At 38.3% G+C, this 23,863-nt stretch overlaps 1 protein-coding gene across 3 annotated transcripts in view; it reads left to right on the top strand.

Annotated features, from left to right (window-relative positions):
* The first annotated feature begins 7,163 nt into the window (after positions 1-7,163).
* sdk1b (sidekick cell adhesion molecule 1b) overlaps positions 7,164-23,863 on the top strand; it is a 410,315-nt gene continuing 393,615 nt past the window's right edge. For all 3 annotated transcript variants that reach the window (XM_028444442.1, XM_028444434.1, XM_028444426.1), the window contains exon 1: positions 7,164-8,300. In XM_028444442.1, coding sequence (XP_028300243.1) covers positions 8,192-8,300 — 109 coding nt within the window. In that variant the 5' untranslated portion in view covers positions 7,164-8,191. The remainder of the gene's footprint in view (positions 8,301-23,863) is intronic.

Raw genomic sequence — 23,863 nt, 5'->3', positions numbered from 1 at the left:
ATCAACAAAGTTTGAATATCAAGCTGTGAAGTTTTGCAAGTGTGATGCATCTATATGAAACGCTGTCGTCAGCCAAGCTACAACACCGGTGACATTTATGAAAAGCAATTAAAGACCTTCCTGTTGCTCCTGCGTCAGGTTCTCTTTTCTATTTTAATGGATGTGACTCAAATATAATTCAGATGCATCAGTTTATTTTTATACCATTTGGCCTTCATATATTATGATATAGCAGTGCTTTCCAATCTCCTCAGCCTCAGATTGCCTCAAGGGAAACACTTCAGATTTGGCAAAAACACCACACGGGTAGCGTGTGCATGCTGTAATAGCATTGGCAGTAATTGAAGAGGTTAAAAAAGGTGGTTGTGGACCTAAAAATGCAGGTTGAAAATAGATTGAGGAAAGTACCTTTTTTCCAATAACTTTTTTAAAAAAGAAAACTGAAGAAGAGATCTGGCCCTGACAAATGACTCGGTTGTCTTTGATTAAAGATAAATAATTGTTATTCCCAGTATCATAACATTTGTAGTACAGTAGTTTAGTGTAAATCTACAGCCAAACTAGAGCTGTATCTAGTCATTTATTTAACTTAGTGAATATTAAACACCTGTAGTAGGATTCAATGCTACGCAATGATCATTTATTTGTGAAACCATGATAAGGACAAACAAAATACATGTTTTTTTTTTTTTTTGTCATGCTTTGAGATGCTACTGTTCAAAGCTTGAATTGTTCAAGTGTAATGGAGCATTTGTTTGGAGAAAAAAAGCAGCAAAAGCGTCAACATTGTTGTTAAAACGTATTATTATTAAAAATTCTCAATAAATGCAATGTTTTTTCTTAACAACTACTTACACGTGTGTGGCTTTGAACTCTGAACTTCAAACATCAGTCTGTCTGTGGGTGGATGGATGACAAAACTAGTGTGGAGATTTGAGGACCAAGTCATGTTGTGAAAATCTTTTCAGGTAGAGAAATCCAAAGATTTATTATCCATTCTCTTTGTCAGCTATTCACAATTTTGTATGGCCAGAAATGGATTGGTTTCTAAAACAAGGGACACGTAAAAAAGCAAGGAGTGGATACCAGTGTTCATTGAGTTCAATTGTGTGTAAACTATTGTGTTACTCAGCTATAACTGAGTTGACAGGCCCCAATCAGTAATCCTTTCTTTTCTATGATGAAACAGAATCTATATGAATTTTAACACAATTTAAGATAATTTTTTTTTATTTGCCAACTTCATTCTAATTAGTGATTTACTTAATTCTGTTACATTATAATGTCAACTGGTTTTAACTGTATAGTGGATGTAAAAAAAAACAATAAATATTAATGTGAATATCAAGGGACGTTGCAACATAAAAGACATTATCACTGGTTAAAAATGTTGAAACTGATTTTGGTCCAGACTCAGCAATGTCATGACGACATTGAAAACCACTTGCTGAATTTGTGTGATGCTGACAGCGGCGAGTTGTAAGAAAGAAAGAAAAGAACGTGTTGTTCTGTCAGGGAGGAATTTTGTATAGAGCAAAAGAACCAGCTCATGGGGATTTGTAACATTACTAGAGACATGTTCTAAGCCCTCAGTGAGCTGCTTCTTTGCTCTACACATGATCATAGAAATCTGTGTAACAATACATGAAATAGGGACCTATATATAGGCATGTTAAAATGTATCATGAATGGCTGAGACATTCATATTTTGGATTATTTCATTCCATCCATTCATCCATCTATCCATCCATTCATCCATGGTTATATGGTAGTATTTCATTGTATTGTATAGTCATACATTGTGAATTCTTGGAGTTTCTTTTCAAACGTTGTTACGGGTCATGAACTGACTCGTTATCCTCTAACTGAGAATCTGTGTTGCAGAAAAATGCACCAGCACTCGCGAATAGCTCCAAGTTGCCTTTACATCCAATTAATGGATGTCTTCTCTTTGTAAGCATTTGATGACGGTCAGGTAGAGTGCACCACTCAATGATTGTTCACTCAACAGGTCAAGATTTTCCAGAATCACATTTAACAGCTTGTATCTATTATTTTTTTAATGTTTTCATAAGGTTTACAATGTATTACAGACGAATCAGAACATTAAATTCCCAGATGGTTAATTTATTCTTCTCATTTGACAGAGCATCATTGTGGGTTTCAGATCATTGTACAACTAATTGTTTGCACTCATAGCACATCTTCAGGCCACATCAGGCATCTGTTCTAACACAGAGAGAGCTCAGGGAAACTCATGGTACATTATCTGCTATTCAGACTGACACTGCTGTTCTTTTCTTTTCTTAAGGAAATAACTGATAACTTCACCTTCTTCATTAAGCTCTTTAATGATATCTAGAAACACACACACTCTACAGTACACAGAGTACAGTATGTGGTTATACTTTCAAAGAAAATCAACAAAACCTTTTTCAAAAATGTAGAAGAATTTTTTTTTTTTAAAGCATACATTTAATGAATTACGTTTTTTATTTACGTGTGTGATTGCTTATATCACATGTGTCAAACTCAAGGCCCAGGGGCCAAAACGGGCCATTTGTAGCATCCAATTCAGCCCACAGGAGAAAGTAAAAATGAATCATTGTGTAAATGAAGCTCAACAGTTTTCCTGTGCTTATATATTGCATGATTACAGTCATTTTTAATGGTAAACTGTTAAAAAAAAAAACCCTCAAAATTCTTACAAAATCTTTTATTTTTCCTCACATTATTACATAGTGTTTTTCTTAATTCACATATCCAGGAAAATTAAACTGAAGATCATGTTGGGACTAATATGATCACTTATTGCTTCGATTTGGTCATTTCTTACACATTTTGTCCTTTGTATATGTAGAAGTGAAAACTAGGGCACAATAATGTTGCAGTACTTGTTTTCCCACATCAAATCTGTGGCACACTTGATATCAAACTACTCTGTATTTGACCCCTGGACTAAAATGAGTTTGACACTCCTGGCTTATATGAAACATTCATCCCCTATCTTAATAATCATTGACGTCTTGTGAACTTTAAATCCATACAATTGTTTAAAAACAATAAAATACAAGACTTGGTGTTGCATTGATAAATACAAACAGAAAATAAATTTTTATTACATACGTTTTGAAAACACATTTAGTCAGATACATAATCTTCTATAGACTAAGTAGCTACCCATTCCGGAAGCCAATTGTCAAATAAGCCTGGAGGTGAAGATAGATAGATTGGGTGAGGTGTTGGTACTTTGGGAAAGTGCAATGGGGACAGCCGGACAACCCACAGAGACTATTTGGCCACTCATGGGATGGAACGTCTGTCTATGAGGATTTATTGAGGCAATAAAAGATAAGGTCACTGTGTTGTAGGCTTTAATATTAATGTGCCTTTTAATGATCTTCACCATGGAAGAAACTAGGTTATCAGTAGTCCAAATATATAGCTCCAGGCAGGTATTATGTAATGTGTGTGTGTGTGTGTGTGTGTGTGTGCCTCCAGTGCTGCTTCAGAAGCTCCCCTCTTTAGTGAAATAATATACTGTATACTGATTTTTCTTTAAAGTAAGCAAGGTGAAGAAGTCCCCAGGCTGAAATCCTCTCTATTGTAGTGATGGCTATTAACGGGTCCCTAGCATCACACGGCCAATTCATGCAGTAAATAAAATAATGTTCAGTTCCTAAACACAATGAATAGTGACCAGGTTGACTGAGAGAAACTTTATGAGAACATATGTCTGTGTTTGTGAGCAGAGCCGGCTTTAGGTCATTCGGTGCCCGAAGAGTGGATTTTTTTTTAAAGTCTATACACAGTGTGTACACATTATTATTTATTTTGAATATCAAGACAACAAACCATTGAAAAATAAAAAGTACAACCTGTTGTAAGAAGTAGAATTATACACTATAATACTATATAACACCTACAGGTATAGTGCAAATGTCCTGAGGGAACAACAACAACGATGGTGCAAAATCCAAAAGCAATGCAAAACAGTGCAATAAAAAGTTAAAATGAAATATAAAATTTTCAGTGCAAGGACATTTATACTTTCCTGTTTGGTGTTACTAGTGAGTAACACAAATCATAAAACCAAAGAACACAATGAGCAAACAACAAAATAGAATTATATAGAATAGAACAAGAATGAAATAAAAATAAATATAAATGTGGGCAGAAGGCTGGTATAAAATTAATATTTAATTAAGAGAAAACATGTACAATGATTGTAAAGGGTGTGTTTCACGTTGATTATACTTTTTTAAATTATTTATTTATTTATTATTATTATTATTATTATTATTTGGGGGTGGGTGCAATTTGAAGCCCCTCCAGCAGGTGGCGCCCTAGGCGACCGCCTGTGTTGCCTTTCGGGAAGACGGCCCTGTGTGTGGGCGAACGCTAAATCCCTGCTGTGCAGACTCATCCAGCACATGGGACCAATTGTGTGTATGTGTATGTGTGACAAATAGGTAGATAGACCGTATTTCTCTCTATTTTATATGTATATATTATATTTAGAGTTTGATTTCATGAATCTCTTTTTCGCTCAGGGTGTATGAGGTGTGTTTTAACAATTGTTTGTGTGAATCTTTTTCTCACTCTTCGTGTGGGCACCAGTTCCTTTTGTATATGAGTGTGTGAAGACATGTTTTTGTTTACTGCTGACATTAACAACTGTGGGGCTGCATGAGGTTCTTAGTATGATTTGTGCGGCTCCCAAACTAAACGCACAGAATGACGCCAAAAACGTACACATTTACAGAAAAATACACAACAGAACAACAAAAATACACAAAATTGAGTCCTAGAACACAAAACAGTTTTGTTTTGTTTTTTGCTTTTTGTGTGTGCACCTGGCACTGACCATTACTACTGCGCGGAAATGTTTGGTGCCTGGCAATTCTGAGCAACAAGCAGAGAAAAGGGAGATGAAAAAAATGGTGACATTCTAATGTATATTTTACATCATTTGAGGCTTGAACTCACAATTTCTGGCACAAGAGACAATGCTCTATATCCCTCAGTTACTGTAATTAGTAAGAGACAACTCTGCAGTACGTTTAAAACTTCTATCTCATAGGAATTCTACAACTATATTGATTAGTCAATAAAGCAATAAGTCAAACACATCATGAAATCACAACTATTTCATGATAAAGCATCCTCTTGTCTAAGTCACTGAGCTAATTAGCACATAAAAATGTCACCTGTAGCTAATTGACAAAGCCAGGCACCTGTGTGCAAGACCGCAGCTGTCACATGGGTGTCAGAAATGTATTTATCAACTCATTGACTGCCAGCCATTTTCAGAACAGATACCCCCTCCCTGCCAGTCATTTTAGAGCATTTTGACGGATCTTTTAAGACCCACAGGAAATGTTGGTACTATGACTAAGTAAAATCTGAAACCAGATTCTGAAAGAATAGACTCTACTTTCATCAGTAAAAAAAAGTTTTGTTTCTAGCTTGTTTCGTTCTTCCGTAATCAGCAGTTGAATATAGGTTTCACACAAAATGCCAGTTTCTGAACAAAAAGCTGAGAAAACAAGCTTTTTGTGAGAAAAAAACACAAAAACAACAACAACCTGTTATGCAGAGCAGTGACTTTGAGGCAACTGTTTTTTGCTTTAGTGACACCTCAAACATCTTAACATTTGTTTCCTTCTATAAAACAACAAAAACAACACTGAGATCGAGCTTTTGATGGAAAAATCATTATTATTTTGCTATCTGAGTCAGAGTTATATGGTGCCCTTACAGTATGTTGGCCTTCCTCCAAGTCCCCACCCCCTCAGTCCCCACACCCGCAATACTCCTCCTACCGCACAGTCTCACTGCTTCGCCCGGGTTGTTGATCGTCTTCTCTCACAATTGCGACACTCTCAATAGTCGACTTAGGTCAACACATCTGCGCGGCTTGAGCTTCACCGTCTTCTCTTGTTGCGCCACTTTCTCTTTCGTCAACTCTTGACTTCGTCTCGACTATATAGTATATACTGTATGCCCATCACAAGTGATTTTTCATCCAAAGTTGCAGTGTGCTGCCACCTACATGGCACCAGTTGGTCACTACATCACAGTGCACGTCTGATATTCATGGGAGAACTCGCCACAGTGTCTCCTAGCAACCCTCGTTGAAAAACATAATTGACGTACATATTCGTCAATGGCAGTGAACGGTTGGATTGTAAAAGATTATATATGTAGGTCAATGGAAGTCAGTGAATAAAGACAAAAATCCCAAAATGCACAAATTTCAACCAGACAGCATGGAGATTTTTGGAATTTGTTTTTAACAATGATTTATTTGTTTGTTAAGTGAACTGAATGCAATTTTTGCATTGACTCTAATTGTTCACATGAGAGCATGTTCATGAAAATATACAATGCTGTAAAAACTGTCATTTTTGAGATAACATTTTGATATATTCAAAACATCATCTTTTTTTTCAATAGAAATTTTAAATGTATTTAGCAAAAATTTGCAAGTAGGCTATGTGTTTACTTCACTGTTTACAGACAAACTATAGGATGCCCTGAAGACTCATGGAGGATCATTTTTGTAGCATAAAAAAACAATGCATACAAAAATATCGCCCCATATCATTATTGTGAGCCCATTATTGTCTATTGCCCCGTGAACTTTAGATATCGTTCCAGCTCTAGAAGCTTACCTATAGGACTATTGGCTTGTTTATGTAGCAAAGGTATGCAACTTGACTGCAAAATGTAAGAAAGAAAGAAAGAAAGAAAGAAAGAAAGAAAGAAAGAAAGAAAGAAAGAAAGAAAGAAAGAACTAATATTACACACTAGTTTTTAATTGTGGCCACAATTATTTTTTTATGTCAAATGGGGCTCCATCCTCTTTCTCATACACGTGTATGTGTCTGCGTGTGTGAGAGAGAATAAGATGTAGTATTTAGTAGTATTGAGATACCAGTAACAGCGCTATATGTTCAGAATGAGAGCCTAAAGTGAACGATGCTGTGAGTAAAAGCGAGGGGACGCACCCACCGCTCTAATTGTACCGGCACTATTGAACCCGCCTCCAAATTCGGATTGACCAATAGAAAGAGCGGGTGCACTGGCTCAGCCAATCACCAGCCACGGATGATAGTAAATGTAACTTTTTTTTTTTAAGTTTAGATTGAGGGAGCGTGTAACGGCGAGGGACGGAGTGCGAGCAGGAGGCGATGAACAACACATTTATAGTATTAAAAGGTGCCTGAATATTTATAGTAGAGTTTTAAAGAGCTTCATTAGGGCTCTACAGCGGCTCTCTCTCCTTCCGTGGCTGTGTGTGAGCAGGAGGGCAGGTGTTCATCTGAGAGACGCAGCACTCCAGCCGGGAGGACGGAGGGAAAGCGGCTGAAAGAGAAAGAGCTCCAGCCGGGGACTCAAACTCCTGTGAGGACGCCGGTTAAACGCTCTTAAAGTGTGTGTTTCCTCTCTGGCAGGATTTAGAGGAGAATACGCTTAGCTGTGTTGTTTCGGTGGAACATTTCGGCTCTGTTCCGCACTTTGAGCTCGGACTCAGTCCTCGGAGTCTGCGGCTCTCTCTGCTGCACACTAACTTGAACCTGTTGGCTGGGCTCTCCTGCTCTGGATCACTAAGTGGAGCCCGGTGGACACAGGCTGTTCCCGGATGGTTTTCAGATCAAATCCATGGGAATGCACTGGTTCAATTAAGTGAATTGATTTCTGAGCGGGCACGGATGGAAGATATGCGCTTTGAGCCGCTCCATTGTAAATATAACTAAATGACCAGCGGGACAAATCCCCATTGAAGACATCATAACAAGCAGATAGCGGGGAATAAGCCGATAAGTAAAAGCTCACTCAAATGTATTAATTTCTGCGCTGTTGATCAATCCAGATGGACAGGAGACATCACCGGTTGCTCTTACGCACGGACTGACACACCAGTGAGAGAGCTGTTTTCATTTTCCTTCATTTTTTATTTATTTTTTTGCTCTCCTGTAGAGTTTTTTTTTTTTTGGGAGATCTTAGAAAGTCCGACCCAGGAGGTGAAGTGCTTCGAGCTGCTCATATCCCTGCTGCTCCCATACGCAAACACCTGGTGGAAAGAGTTACCTGCACACACACACACACACACACAAAGCTCCCACTCAACCCAGCGTTTAAAGGATCATCCTGTGGGGGTCTTTGCTACTGGAGCCAACAGAAGATGATGTTGATGGTGGTGGGGATGATGGCGGGGACTGGGACCACACAGAGGCTTCCTCTCCTCCTCCTGGTGTTCTTCAGCAGCTGCTGCCACATGTTGCACGGACAAGGTAAGAGCTGAGCCCCCATCTGTGTCCAAGTGTGAGATGATCCGAGGAGTATATATATATATATATATATATATATATATATATTTTAGCTCAGACACTCGCTGGTGTCTCAGTGGAGACAGAATGAGACTAAACACAGATGGTCACCAATAAACTGGAACGTACATTTACTTTTGAATTTTAAATAAGCTTTAAATAAACTCCACATCATCCATGGTTTGTAAAATAAATCAGCAACAGTTTTCCATGGAGATTTGCTGGCCCCTGTTGTTGTGATTATCCATAGATTGTAGGATTAAGGTGATGGGTTTGTATATTAGGAGGTGAGTGAGTGTTAGTGTCACAGTTTGCTGGCAGAGATAATCTCCCCCTAGTCAATGACCTGCTTATATTTCTCCATTTGGTACAATTACACAAACAAGCAGCCACACACTGAGTGTATGAATCCAAAGTTGTTGTCGTTAGTGTTGACCCTGTTGCTGCTGGCAGGTGTCCATCAGTAGGCTGGGTGGGTGATTTACCTGCACAGGTTGGTTGGTTTGTGGAGCACTTCTTTAATATAGCAACAAAGAATCCCATCTGATTTAGTATCGATTTGCTGGTCATAGCTGGAGTATTTGTGGTTTGCTCTGTTGGGATGATGTCATGGAGACACTGATGTGTTGTTGTATGTGTTCCTCGAGGGATCGCGTTCTGTGTGGCAAAACAAAGCACAGAGAAAAGGTCAGGCTGGTGTTGACACACTCTTTTCTCTGGGTCACAGATGGCCACGGTGGGCCGATGTATGGCTGTGGGACTTTGGGGTTAATGCAGAGGAGGGGGCGGGGACATAGGAATGCATGTGTGTTGGGGGGGCGTGGGGGGGTATGTGCTATTTGTGATCGTACAGAGAATATGGGAAAGTGTCTTGAAGAGCAGGAGAGTGTCTGTGTGTGAAGTGTGAGAAAAGGAGCACGGCTTGAGAGGAGGGTGATAAAGTCCTGATTGTGGCCATTGGTAGAAGAAGGAGAAAGACAAGGAGAGGAGAGAAAGGTTGGAGGGTGAATCTGGTGCAACGTGCTTGTCACTCAGAAAGATGTGCCCGCAGTTCAATCGATGATGACGGTATGACAACACCTCAGTGTGTGTCAAAAGTTGCTCTCCTCCTTCCTTTCCCCCACACCCCCCCAACCCCTCTCCTCTTTTCCTCCCGTGGATGCGGAGTCAGCTCCCTCATTCCTCCCATTCTTGTCAAGGTCTCACCAGCACCCCCCAGGACACCCCCACTCACCCTTTGCCTTCAGTGTTCCCACCCACCCCCTCCCAGCTGTCCTGGATGAAGTGGTGGTGTTTAGTAGAGGGTGGGTTGGGGGGGGGGTGTTGGATATTAGTGTCAGACTCCGGACAAAGAAGGTTGTTGTGAGTGGCCCGGGCAAAAAGAAGGCGAGGTTGGTGTTATTGATTAGATAAGCTGAGCCAGGCAGCCAATCGAAGGCTGTAGAAGCCTGGTGTTTCCGACCCCTCTGTCCCTCAGCATTTAATACCATGTTTTATTTCAGAGGAAAAGGATGAAATTCATGAGCCAAGCTGATCCTCCGGAACTCTCCTCGTCTCTCTCTCTTGCTCCCCTGCCTTTCTCTCTCCCCCTCCCTCGCCCATCTTCTCTCAGTCAATCGATGCCCGCACCCCTCCTCATAAATGCACGGGTTTATATGAGCCAATGCTCGTTTCTAGCAGCACATTTAAATAAGCTCATCGATCTTTCATTTTAGAGTTTAAGTGACGGCAGCATTTTACCGTCTCTCTCTCTCCTCCTCCACCTCTCATCTGCTCACCTCTCCACCCTCGCCTCTTTATTCATAACTTATCTCACTGCACCCCACAGCACCAGCGCCGCAGTCACTCCACCCCCACCTTCCCTGGCTGTCACTGAGCGGGTTCTGCTCCACAGCTGTTTGACTGATTTCCATTTTAAGCATGGACTCAGACAGAGCCCTGTTGTGCACTTTATATTGAGAGGGAAGTCATGCATGGGTCACAGTCAGTTGTATTACACAGGCATGACCAACAGACAGTCAGGACACCTTATCTTTCTGTTTCTGTTTTATTTTAGTCTTATGAACATTTTGTAAAACTTGGTCTTCGCTGCAGTCCTTTACGGTTTAAAAGACTTTAAAACATAAAAATGTCTCATCTAGAAAAAAATCTGCTGGATCATTAGCTTTATGGTATGTGGAGAATGATTTTTGTCCCTGATTCTGATGTGGGTAATGATAATGGCCCATAAGTAGCCGAAGTTTAATGAAAAATGCTGCTGGCGGTCATTATTGCTAACCTTGCCCAAGGTAATTGCATAAAAATGTGGTTTGAAGCTCTCAGCTGTTAAACCATTGTACTTCTGGCTGTCACTGCATGTCACAGTCAGTGATGCTCTCAGGACTTTCTCCTCCTAAGACGGAAGTCTCGATCTTTCCCGGCAGGGCTAAGAAAGGGATTCTACTGCAATGCTGCTTGACCCACTTAGTGAATCTGTCACTGGGTGACCGGGTTTGATCTGACACCTGCCATTGGCTTGGCTGGGCCACAACTCGCCGCTGATTGGACCACTGGGCATGGTCAAGTGAATTGAGGTCAGGTATAGGACGATTGGATAGCGCGCTTCAGGGTGGAGAAAGTTCTGAATGTGAGGTCAATGCACCAATCGGGAAGAGTTGCGTGCTGGATTTCACACACTACGACAATAACACTGACATTACCAATGGTGACAATAAATGTAGACATGAACAGTTGTCTGTATTAGATTTTGGGCTTTGCGTTTTCCTGACTCCATCTTAAAGGTGCTTGGGGTGTTTTTGCTGTGACTCTGTTGATAGTCTTCTACTTATCATTGAGACAAAATATTATTAATATTCCACTAAATTAACTTGTGTTAAAGGTAGGACTGAAACAATTCCTCGAATAACTCGAATAATTCGATAACAAAAAAGCCTCAAGGCAAATTCTCTGCCTCGAGGCTTCGTTTTGTTAGAGTAGTGGTTTTATCCACGCGCTACCCTGGAGCGCCCTCTTGGGGCTAGGGAGGTTTCCTGTTTTATGTATGGAAAGAAAATGGTTGCCACTTTTTCTATTCAGATCCGTCTGTCTCATTGATTGAAGGTAAGCGGCACTTACAGCTATCGAGACACGTTTAATTCATGCCACCAAAGTCTGTTTACTTTTAATGGCTCTACTATCGTATCACTGCCGCTTTGTAGATGGTCTCTGGCGACATCATGTTTCACTCGGACTGAATATATTGACGCACATCATTTTCTCTCTGGCAATGGCAGAAGATGTGGATACCGATGGAGTGTGAAAAAGACAGAAAATGTCTAAAGCTTGGGACCATTTTACACTTCGCAAGGCGGAGAACGTGGTCCAGTGTAGGTACTGTAAGATGGATCTAGCCTACCATAACGGTACTTCCACAATGCAGCAGCATCTCGAAAGAAAACATCCTCACTTGAATGCCACTTCTCCAAGTGGACTCGGAGTTGGAGCCTCTACAGGGTAATGCATTTTAGCCTATATTATGAGTTAATAGTGATGAGGCATAAGTAACAAGAGGGCAAAGGCACTGAAATCTTACTCACATAAGTTTCCAATACAATTACAATATTGCATTCACGACAAGCTCCTCCTCCTCACCTACAAGTCACTCCATAACCTGGCCCCTACTTCCTCATCCGCCACCTCCTTACACCCATCACCCGCACTAAGCACCCAACCTTGGGGGACCGAGCCTTTGCTGCCGCTGCCCCCACCCCCAGGAATTCACTCCCAGACTCATTACAGAACTTTAAAACACTCCATAAAACCCACCTTTTTAAACTTGCTTTTCTTAACCCTTTTTTTACTTTCATTGTTATTTCTTTATTTTTTATTTTATTTTTATTTTTCTATATTCTGTAAAGCTACTTTGAGTCCCCAAAAAAGTGCTATATAACATTGTGGTATTACCACAATAAGGTATTTATAATAGTTGTTTCCAAACACATAAGTGTAATTTATCCGCTACGCAACAGAATACTCGATTACAAAAAACATTTGATAGCTGCAACGTTAGTTAAAGGCTGTTTTCTGTTTATTTGAGCATGCAACCCAAACATTTTGATGTATTTTTTTCAATCGAGCTAGGAGAATACATTTCTTCTTGTTCTTTCTTTGTCCACATACACAATCCTAATCCAGTATTTGAATCTTTGCAGGCCTCAGAAGAGACTTTTCAGTCTGAATTCTGAATGAGTGTGTTTGTTTATGTATGTGGCAGTGCGTATCAGTGGAGGGAAGCCAAACAGTAGATAGGACTGTGTGAAAGTGTGTGCATGTGTGTTTGGATTCCTGCTAGATGTCAGCTTAGTCAGGTTTAAAGGAAGTGAGGTCCCTGGTTGACTCCCTTATTTCCTGTCTGTCAGGAGGAACAAATCACTGGGTTTCCACAGCCACCTGACACATTGTGCAGTGAGTGTGTGCGTGCCTGTTTCTTTGGATAGACACCACACTGGTGTGTAAATGTATGTGTGTGTGTGTGTGGCTGCCTGTGTGCGCAGACTTGGTATGGGAAGCAGGTTTTTGGTCTTGACAGGATGGCAGACTTCATAGTGTGTGTGCTGCCTACGAGGTAAAATGTGTGTGTGTGTCAGACTGATGTTAAACCACTATCAGTCTTAAGTGTTTTCTTTTTAAAGCCTCCAAAGAGGTGGGTCTAAAAGCAACCAGAGAGTGTTAATGAAAGTTAATCAATTGTGTGTACGTGTTTGTGTTTTTCTTGGTGTGCAAATGTTTGCAGGTGCATCCATTCGCTCTCTCTCTCTTTCTCTCTCTCGCTCTCCCTTATTCACACACGTACATATGCACAAACTTCTGCTATAAGGTATTTGTGCTTTTTAGGTGATTAATTGATGTCATTAAGGGGTCAGACTGCCCCTTTATACACTCTGCTTTAATGTTCACTCAAATGTGGTCATTTCAGCACACAGCAAAGGCAACTTGTGATAAATGTGTGGGAAGTGTGCAGCACTTCACCTTGTAAAAAGTTCTATCTCGGATGTATTTCTCACTAAAATGTTCTTCAGAAGTTTGAAATGAACTCTAAACCATGTCTTTTATCTCTCCCTGCCTCTGTCCGTGCTTTTGTTCTTTTTTCTCTTGATTTTTTTTTTTTGAGATTGCTCTTTCAATATCCTATCATTTTTTGATTCTCTTCACCAAGGGGCACAAAAGAAACAATTACTCAGGACCACAAAGTAGAATTAACGCACTTGGGTCTTTAGAACTTTGTATCACTGCTATGTAAATATTGAAATTTAAAGAAAGGTTAGTTACTGTTTCATTATGTTTTAAAACCTCATACCTTACTTTACTACTGTATTCTGTCATTACGAGTCTCATGAGTATTTCTAGGAGTGACTTCGTTCCTGCAAATCTTTATTTAAACTTAAGTGCACGCACTTGTGGAGTGTGGCATTGTGTGATGGTCAGATACTGATGCATGGAACTCTATGGGTGGGTCACCCAGTAATTTTGACAGAAGTTGTAGATCTAGTTTAAAATCGTGTGGATTTTGTGCAAAACTTAAGGTATGACTCGCCGGTTACTGTTATTTTGCTTGAAATGAAATGGATAGAGCTACTGTATAAGATGCATGCTAAACCCTCATTTAAGTGTCACACATTTCCATGGTATTTTTCCTGTAAAATGGGCTTCTGGTTGTGGAAAATGTCTTCCATAAGTTTTTTGAAGCATATACATATAAAAATGTATAACAGTAGTTGATTCGATTATTTAGCATGTTTCATACAATTTTTGGAAGTTTATTAGCCAGTAATGTCATCTAAATAAGGAAGGGCGATGGAAACAAAATGGAAATGGGTAAATAATTGTTGCAGAAATGGTTATACCTTGAAATGGAAAATTAGAGTCCTTACTTCTATTGAGGAAGCCAAGCCTGTTTTCTTCCTATTGGCTTCAGGCTGTATTCCATGTAGATATGTATGCTGACTCAGTGTTCTTTGATCTTTCCCCTTTAAATATAAGCATTGTGTTTCTGGGTTAGGAAACATTTGCTTTGAAACACTTTTTAGATGGATATACTAAATATCTGTTGGTGTAATCAGATTGTACTTTATAATGCACTACTCAAGTACACAGTACATTTTACTTCCGATATGGTACCGATATTGCAGCCTTGGCCAAAAACGATATTGATTAAATCCGATGTTAGCGAGACACATACATACTTTTATTGCTTATTTAGTTGTGTGCAGTGTTAGAAAGGGCTTGATTTAGTGATATTACTCAAGAAGAAAATAATAGTCAGCAACAGTCGGTATGACAAAAAGTGAGCCATTTGTTAGAAGTGATCCAACAGAGTCTGGGATGGACTGCTTGCAAAGGAGTGTTTATATCAGATTTTAGATGCAGGTCGATATAATCTGATACTGGAACCGATATCCGATATCAATATTGGATAAGGACTAGAGGTTGACCAATGTGGGATTTTCAAAGGTCGATGCAGATACCGATTAAAAAAAAAAGTTGCACATTAATTATGAAAGACAATTGAAACATTCATATGATAAAAATGTATATATTAGAAATTAAATTAAATACACCAATAGAACTCTTAACATTTATGAACTTTAAATATACCTGTACACAACCAAGTAAAACAAAAAGTACAGGACGGGTAAGTAGCAGTGAAGCACGACAACAATAGGATTAGGATATTTGATCAGGCACTATTGATCAGACACTTTATCCTATTATATCCTCTTTTTATTTGTAAGCCAATTGGCTTCTACCTCTCCCATGCACATTACTTTTTGCTGGAGTTGTATATTCATACAGCCGAATTAATGTTTTTTTTTGTTTTTTCTTTTAACCTTTAATAAAGTGCTAAATAAAAAAAAAAGTCCATATATCGGCTGGCCGATATATATATCGGCCCACCTCTAATAAGGACACTGCTTGTGACCCTCACCACTAAACAAACTGTAAATGGTGTTTATACTGCGATATTACAGGATGCAATATCCATTTACTGTGTGATTTATCAAATTATGAGAAAATAAGTTTCAGAATTGTATTGGTCATTGTATAGAAAGTTGTAAACCCTTTTAACCCTTTCTTTTTACATGATGGAAAGCAAACCTCTCTTATTTTCTTTCAATAACACTGAAAATACAGAAGTGTAAAAACATTCATCATTTTTATTAGTTATCTGGAAGGTCTGGAGACAGCTATCCTGTAACATTTGCCAACAGAGTGCAGACTGATAAACAGCAGCACAGTGCAAGAGCCGTGGTATACGTAGATATAATAAAAGAAGCAACCAATTGAATTCCCTGTCAGAGGAAAGCATCCTTCCTGTGGTCTGACCCTGACATCTTCTTTCTGGCATACAGGGGAGAAGACTTTTGGCTTTAATTTGAAGTACTTGATTTGTTGAATCAAATAATGTGATGACCTATGAGTTCAGCTTTAGTGCAGTTTGCCTGAGGGCTGTGTTCAAAAATAGTAATAAAGTTCTAATTCATTGCTTAATTAAAAGTCAAATTAGGTCAGAGTCACAGAAAGTCAGATCATAGCATTCTACTGGCTGCAGTGCAGATAATTTTGTTTTATTTATTTATTTATTTATTTATTCAGTTCATTTCCGACATGGTTGCATTCACAGAAATTCATTTGACATTCATTTGCACAGTTATTTTTTACAAGTCCTCTGGCTAATGGAAAAGCTCAATGATAACAGGGAGATGACATAAAGAAGGGTTAATGTTCACTGTTGTATTTAACTTGTAGCACAGTCTCATACTATAGTACTACTTACTACCCTTCAATTTTTAGCTTATGATCAAACTTTGAACTGACCACTCACACCAAGGTGTTGACACAGGTCACCCTGGCTCCAATAAACAGAGCTTAAAAAATATATGTTGACTTTATTTTTGTAGATGTGCAGATTGTTGTAACTACTAGATTAGATTTAAAAATCAAGTTTTATTAAGCTCCATAAAATTATCGTTCATTGATCGCCAAAATCCTTTTAGATGGTTATATGTTCATACAATGTTACAGGAATCACCAGATTTGGACTTGAATAGAAGGTGAACAATGTTTGCAAATTCAATTATAGGGGTAGGGAAAAATTATCGATTGATTTATCATAATTGTTTTGGTGACAATTTTTTAACCACATCTGTATATGTGACCATAAGACCATAACTATGACTTATATATTGTTTCTAAAAGTATTTGATTCTACTTCTGTTTTTGGATAAGGAAATTCAATCTTTCTATCAAACAATCTAAATCAGAGAAAAGAAAAAAAAAAAAGCACAAAATAAACTTTATATTCTGTTTTATTTAAGTCAAGGTGACTCATCAGTCATAGACAGGTAACTATCTTCCTCTGTCTTTATTCAAGAAGTATGGATGACTGATGAGTCACCTGTACCAGAATATACAAAATAAACATAATGAGTACATGACATATTTATCTAGATAGTTCAAATGTTCTTCCACTTGCAACCTGCACTGCACTGCCGATACATTTAAACACATAAATCCTTTCAAGTTTTTCTAACCATACACTTTCTAAATAAATAATTCCAGAAAGATTATTTCCATATTTCTAGCTGTGAACTGTGACCTGTTGCTTCTTTTGTTCAGAGGGACTTTAAAGCCCTGAGCAGCACAGGCTGGCTCCAGTAGCTGCAGTACACTCGATAAAATCTACTCAAGGTCTTTGCACCTGGTGACTTCAACAGGGTTTGGTTGCTGTTATCAGCAACTTTACACTCCTAAATGTGTAAGAAACCAGCAGATTTGTAGTGAAACCCTGATCACATTTGGTGAAGCTACTGAGCTCCAGGCCTGTTTGTCTCCCTCTACAACTTTGATAATAAACCCTGCTCACATGTGACTTTTCTTCTTTGGCTCTGAGTTTGTCTCCACAAAATCACACAACAGTTTTTGGGGCTCATCTCGAAATCTAAATAATAAAAATAACATTTCCTTTTTAACATTTCAGTTGGAGAGCAGTGTCTTACCCGTTGAATGATTGATTAGATATAATAACTGTTTCTTGAATTGTTAATTGGTGGTAATTGTGGAACCAAGTAGTCTGACATGTTTAACAATTTGCTAGTAAATTCAGGTTTTCTTTCCCACTGTGGGTCTACTGCAGACAACACATACACTTTCTTTTCTCCCACACTTCTAACTGAAACAGGCAGGACCTGCAAGTGAACAATGGCTGAACACCAAAAGCTTTCTATGAACAGAACTTACTGCAGGGCTTTAGTGGGAAACACAATACACACAATTCATTAAAATGAGACAGCATGAATGCATTCAAATATTCACTGCAATTCCATTCAACAGTTCATATACTTAGTCTGTACTTATTGTATTTTTAGTGCGTAGTATTGCTACTGTTGGAGTTTATTTCTGGCTGACTGTTCCTTGGTGAACACGACCTTTCATGATGTTTTTTTTTCCTGCAGCATGTGATTGAAAAAAAAAAAAGAAGCATTAAAAAAGCAAAGAAAAAAGGTGCAGATAAAAAATGAAACTCTGGTTACAAAATGTCTTGTCAAAAATGAAAAGGATAGAACTATTTATGTATTTTTAAAAATGTCATCCATGCAAGACAGCCTTCCACTGATACAATAGTTCTATTATTGATTAATGTTCTTAAACAAAGCTAATATTTGATCAAACAGGGACTGAAGGATGACAAGACACTCAATCCAAATAAAAGTGTTTTTATTTTATTTCAAGGTTACCTCGCTGGTAACAGCTCTGCATGTGGGCTGTCTCCCTGAACACAGTAGACCTGAGTACAATACGTGTGTATACAACATTATATGATAATTGGTCAATATAGTGGAGGGGAGGGGCTACACCCACAGTATGGTGAGCAGGTCATATATTCTGAGCAGGGCACAGAACAGAAGCCAGAATGGAGGGAAAAATGATAACGTGAGAGACTTGGTCCTACACACGCTGTAAAGATGACAAAAGTGAGTGTTTGGTTACATTTTAATGTGATGGAAAGTTCCAGAGCAAAGTAAAGACTGAACAATTAAACATTTCATACCACACATGCTCCAGAAACAACCTGCAGACACATCACTGACACAAACTGGACATTTACTATTAAAGGTCCTAAATTATGTTATTTTTCACCCATCTCCATTTGTTCTAAGAACCCCAACAACATAGTATTTGAGGTTTATTTTCCCAAACTCGCCTGTTTTGTGGAGTTTTAGCCCTCTGAAAAGTGACGTCCTGAGCAATTCTAACAACGGGCTGATTTGCGGCCTACTTATGCATATTCATGAGTAGGTGTGTCTGGAGACGCTATCCACACACTCTTAAAAAACTGCACATTACAGTAAAACACATGGCTATTTAAGCGGCTATTGTGATTGTGAGGCAGAAAAACACTGTTTCATGAAGTGTGTGTCGCGCACCTGCAGTATACAGTATGTCTGCAGAACCAGAGCAGTAGCAGCACCAGCAGCAGAGGAGTTCAAACACTTCAAACGCTTACCGAAGTGGCTAAGTCGCTTTGTCATCATCTCCTCTTCTGAAGAGGAATAGTCAATTCAAGGTGATGGTCTACTGTTTTGTCCAACCGCCGCATCACATTGTGTCACAAAGACTTCTATCACTGTTCAGAGGAGGTTGGTCTATGAAAATGACTCTTTTGGTTACTTCATAACAGGCTCTGAATCTGAAGATCTTGTAGGAGCGACATATTACCAGTGGGTGGGCTGCAGAGACCATGCAGGGATTACTTGTTTTCCTCGTTCTTGGCAGGCTCAGGGAGGACCAGTTTATAGATGAAGAGACCAGAAAAAATGTTTTTATTGTGGTACTCTGATTAGGGATGTCTCAATACAGCTTTTTCATTTCCGATACGATACCGATATTGCAGCCTTAAGTATTGGTTGATATCGATCTGATACAATATCATCACAAATCATACATACTTTTATAACTTATTATGTAATGTTAGAAAAGGCTGAGCAGAGGAGGAGAGAGGGAAATGTCTTGAACATTGTCTTGCAGTGTCTTAACTTCTCTTGGACTGTTATGTATTTATTGCTTATTTATGTGTTTTTAACTTCTTAATTTATCTATCTATCTATCTATCTATCTATCTATCTATCTATCTATCTATCTATCTATCTAATTAAGTGATGTCACTCAAACAGAGAACAAAAGTCAGCAACAGTAGGTATGAGAAAAACTGACCCATTTATTAATAACCAATTGGTTACATACATTTTAACCTTCAACATAATATCTACAGTATTTTACAATTGAATAAATATGATATAATATATATCGGAGATTTTAGATGCAGTTTGATAAAATCCGATATTTGTTTTCTGGCAGATATTGGACCAATATCCGATATCAATATGGGATCGGGACAGCCCTAACTCTGATGTTGAATATACATATAAAAAATTGTATGTAATACATATTTGTTATAATGCAAACCAATCCATTTTTGGCGCATATGTCAATCCTGCGTTGAGGAGGTTCTTACAGTAAAAGTACCATGTAGTGATTTGAGGAATTTTCTTTTTGTTGCCAACACTTAAACAACCACTTAATCTGTGTCTGCGCTGAAAACCTTTAAAATGTAATAGAAATGATCAGAATCAGAAATACTTTATTTATTCCAGGGGGAAATTATTTGCCTTAGAGACGCACAAGAAATATTACAAATATCCATATCTTATTAATTTGTTGTAGTTCTGAGCCCTCTTCTATTAAAGACTTCAAAGCCAACTAGTTCATTTATTTTTTATTTTTTTGCAAATTGGCCTGTTAATGCAGAATTATGAAAAACAATACAACCTTAAAATGTTGAAATTGTTGCTGCATTTAAGAAAAATAAAACTAAATGTTGCAAAATCCTGTGTTTTAGGCAGCAATCACAGATTGGTTGTGAAATCCTGGAGGGACTGGTTGAAGTGAGGTAGCATTTAAAACTGGCAGGATTCAACAGTGAGTCAGAGGGTGTTAATGACACTCAGTATTTTAAATCGTGTGATCACTGTAAAGTTATACACAACAGTACTTGAGAAATAAAAGAAAAAACGTAGATAGGCCGGTGAGAATTATCCTTTGATTATGCAATAATTACTCTGGTGGCGTCTGAAATCGCTGTTTGTGAAAAGTGCTTTGTTCCTTGATTTAGTTTCACTAAATTCAACATTATTATTTCACAGTCACGAATAAGTTCTGAAGGGCTCCTGATACTTACCTTGTTCATCATAAGCACAATGATTTTGGCCTGGGAGGATAGCTGAAACCCTTCATTCTTTATTGTACACCCACTTATCCAGAGCAGGGAGCAGAGCACTGAAATATATTCTGACTCATTTAAGGAACTGGACAGGTATCATCTGGAAGTGTTGTGAGTTCACTCTGGCTGACACTTTGATAAAATTCCAGACATTGCCTAAATCAAATTTTTTAGACAGTAATCACTGTCAATTTTCAATGATTTCTAACTGTGAAAGAAAATCCAGACATATCCACAGACTAAAAACACTATAATGACAATTCACAGTCACAATCAAATTCCTGATTTGCTTCCACAACTCCTTTTCAAGTTTTTTTCCTGCAATTTGATAATAAAGCATGTTCAAACATAATATTGACAGCGCAAACTAGATAATTACCTTTGTAATCCTAATCCCTACTGGCAGGCGTCCCATACAGGGCGTATCCCACCTTACACCCATTATGAGCTGGAAATAGGCACCAGCAGACTGTCATGAACCTGAATAGAAAATGGATAGATGGATGTCACAAGTTTAAATATATTAAACAATTTATTTCCCCTTTCTTTTTAATATTTTCTTTTCTAAACCTACTTTTTTCTATTTGTACTAGATAAATACTGTAGTTGTACATAAATTGCTAAAAAAGCAGACAGCTATAACAGAACTTTGAAGGGAGTTATCATGTTGTTTTATAGTGGCAAATGTGTTGGGAGAGTGTGTGTTGCACATTATAAATAATACAGGATTTCTTTAGTTCAAGTGCCAAAGCAGTATAACAATGCACATCTATCTAAATTATGTATTCTTTATCCTGATCAAGGTTGTGATTGATCTTAAATGTGACCTTACTCAGAGTGTGAGGCATATCACACCTTGAATGGGTTGTCATCCAATTGCAGATAGCGATATCGACTCCTATGGTCTGTTTACGACTTTAGATGCACGTTTTTGGAGTGTGGGATTAAACTGGAGAGAGATCCCACTCAGCCCCAGTGTAAATAGAAAACATTACTAAAATATATTAAATGGAGGCATTTTGCGTTAATCTGCTTTCTCATCTTTTTGTTGGAAGCTCGTAGGGGTGTGTATTGCCTGGCATCTGGTGATACAATTCGTTTCCTGATACATAGGTCACAATACTTGCAATACGATATATCCCGATATTAAAGTACATGGCAATTATTACGATTTTTTTTTTAATATATATATGACTTAAGAAGCAACTAATTTGTAAATGTGTACACCTTCATGAGAACATTATGTATGAAATATATTTTACTGGCATATTTTACACTCAAAACATTGGCTTTAACATGCCATGTGCCAACAATTTAAAATAAAAAGTAACATACAATCTGCCTGTGGCTTTTAAACCAACTTTGACTTTAGTGCAACATGACTTTAGTGCAACTTAACTGAGGTATATGCCTAGAACAACAAATAAATGCAGAAACTTAGTACTTTCTTTTTAGAAAAAACACTTCTTTGATAGTTACAATGTCTCCTGCAGTGGAAAAGACTTTCCTGGTCAAATTAAGGCAAACATTTTTTTTATAAAATCGATCCAAGAATCGCATGACGTAATATCGCGATATATCGCCAAATTGATTTTTTTCAACACCACACTACAGGTGGTACATGTGTTAACGTAATTTTCGGGCCATTACTCTGCATGTCTGCTAGTAATTTGTCTATGTTTGTTTATGATGTTGCAGATGTGATAGCAAATTTGACATACACACATGCACTTATGAGAAGCATATTACTATTTCTAAGATATGTACTCCATAATGTCAAAAATAAAATAGGGTTAATATCTCCAAAATTGAATTTAATAAAAGCGAGAGCAGCCAGAGTTTAGTTGGCGTACAATTGCCGGTTTCAGGGTTCTGAAGGCAATCTCAGAACAACTGGTGGAAATAAAGTAGCAGGTGGCTGGAAATACATCAGAGAGACGCGCACACTCTGTGAACACCTGGGAAAAACCTTTAAAACCCTGACTTGTACTGGCAGCCATATAGTGGCAGCACTAGATTAGTTGAAGGCTTAGGCGCAGACTCACAGTGAGGTGAATAAAGTGACTCTCCAGAATGTTTCAGTCACTTTTAGGATTCCGACAGGCAACTTTCCAGTGGATCATACCTCAGGCAGTTTCTGTCGTATTTTATTTATTTTTTTCTTTCTCACTGTTTATCACTTTCTCTGTCTTTCGTACGTCTTTATTAGGGTTGTCACGATACTAGAACTTCAAGCTCGATACCAATACTCAGAAAACAACTTGATACTCGATACCATTTTCGATACCGTGGGGCAAAAAAAGACAAAACATGTAGAAGCATAATTTCTTTTAATAAAGTTGAGAATACAAACTATGAACAGTATACAAAGTATTTTTTAAAATAAGTGAAATGTAGTGCAACACTTGTAAACAACAAAACTATTAAATTGTTTTAATTAAACTTTAATAACTTTTTTTTAACTACATAGTGCAAAACAAATACTATTAAACATTTTTAAGAACAATGTGCCAAATTTAAAAACAACTGTTGTGATCATAGTACAAGTATTTAAATAGGCTCAAAAATGAGTATGCTCAAGTATTCAGCTACTGCCCAGTTTATTTTTTGTGCTTCTGGTGACTTGGCTGCATATTTTCTTTGCCGGTCAGAAAGGGCTGGTAGGGTAGGCTGAGTCTGAGGCTGCCATGGTTTCTGTCTAGTAGCTGCTGGTCCACTATTCTCAGCTTCATTCTGGGACTTGAAGAGAAACATAACATTTTCAGACAAAAATAATTGATTTGTCCTTTAATTAAACATAGTCTGTTTATGTTACAGACGGGCAGGACTGTTTACGTTTGCTGCTGAGCTCCCACATTAACGTTGGTTGTTTTATTAATAGCCATAGCCGCTAGTGTAATACGAGACGGCTAATATGGCTATCGGGTAATTGTTAAATGTCTAACATTAATGTATGCCACCGGTTGGGTAAACGTTCATGATAAGGGGAGCTTTACTGACCTTTTGAAATTCCTCATAGAGACCACATTGTTGGTCTTTCAGATGCTTTACAATGCTACTGGACTTTGTTGCCACCACTTTGAAGCATTGCTTGCATACAGGCCTGTCGAAATCTGTTGCTTTCCCTTCGGCGTTTGCTTGATATGCAAAATACTTTTCCTTCTCATTTTTGACTAAAACTGGTTGCGCAGGCCCCCCAGCAGCAGCACTA

Source organism: Gouania willdenowi, chromosome 1 (genome assembly GCF_900634775.1).
Source record: "Gouania willdenowi chromosome 1, fGouWil2.1, whole genome shotgun sequence".
NCBI lineage: Eukaryota > Metazoa > Chordata > Actinopteri > Blenniiformes > Gobiesocidae > Gouania > Gouania willdenowi.
This window is presented reverse-complemented; position numbering and strand designations above follow the sequence as displayed.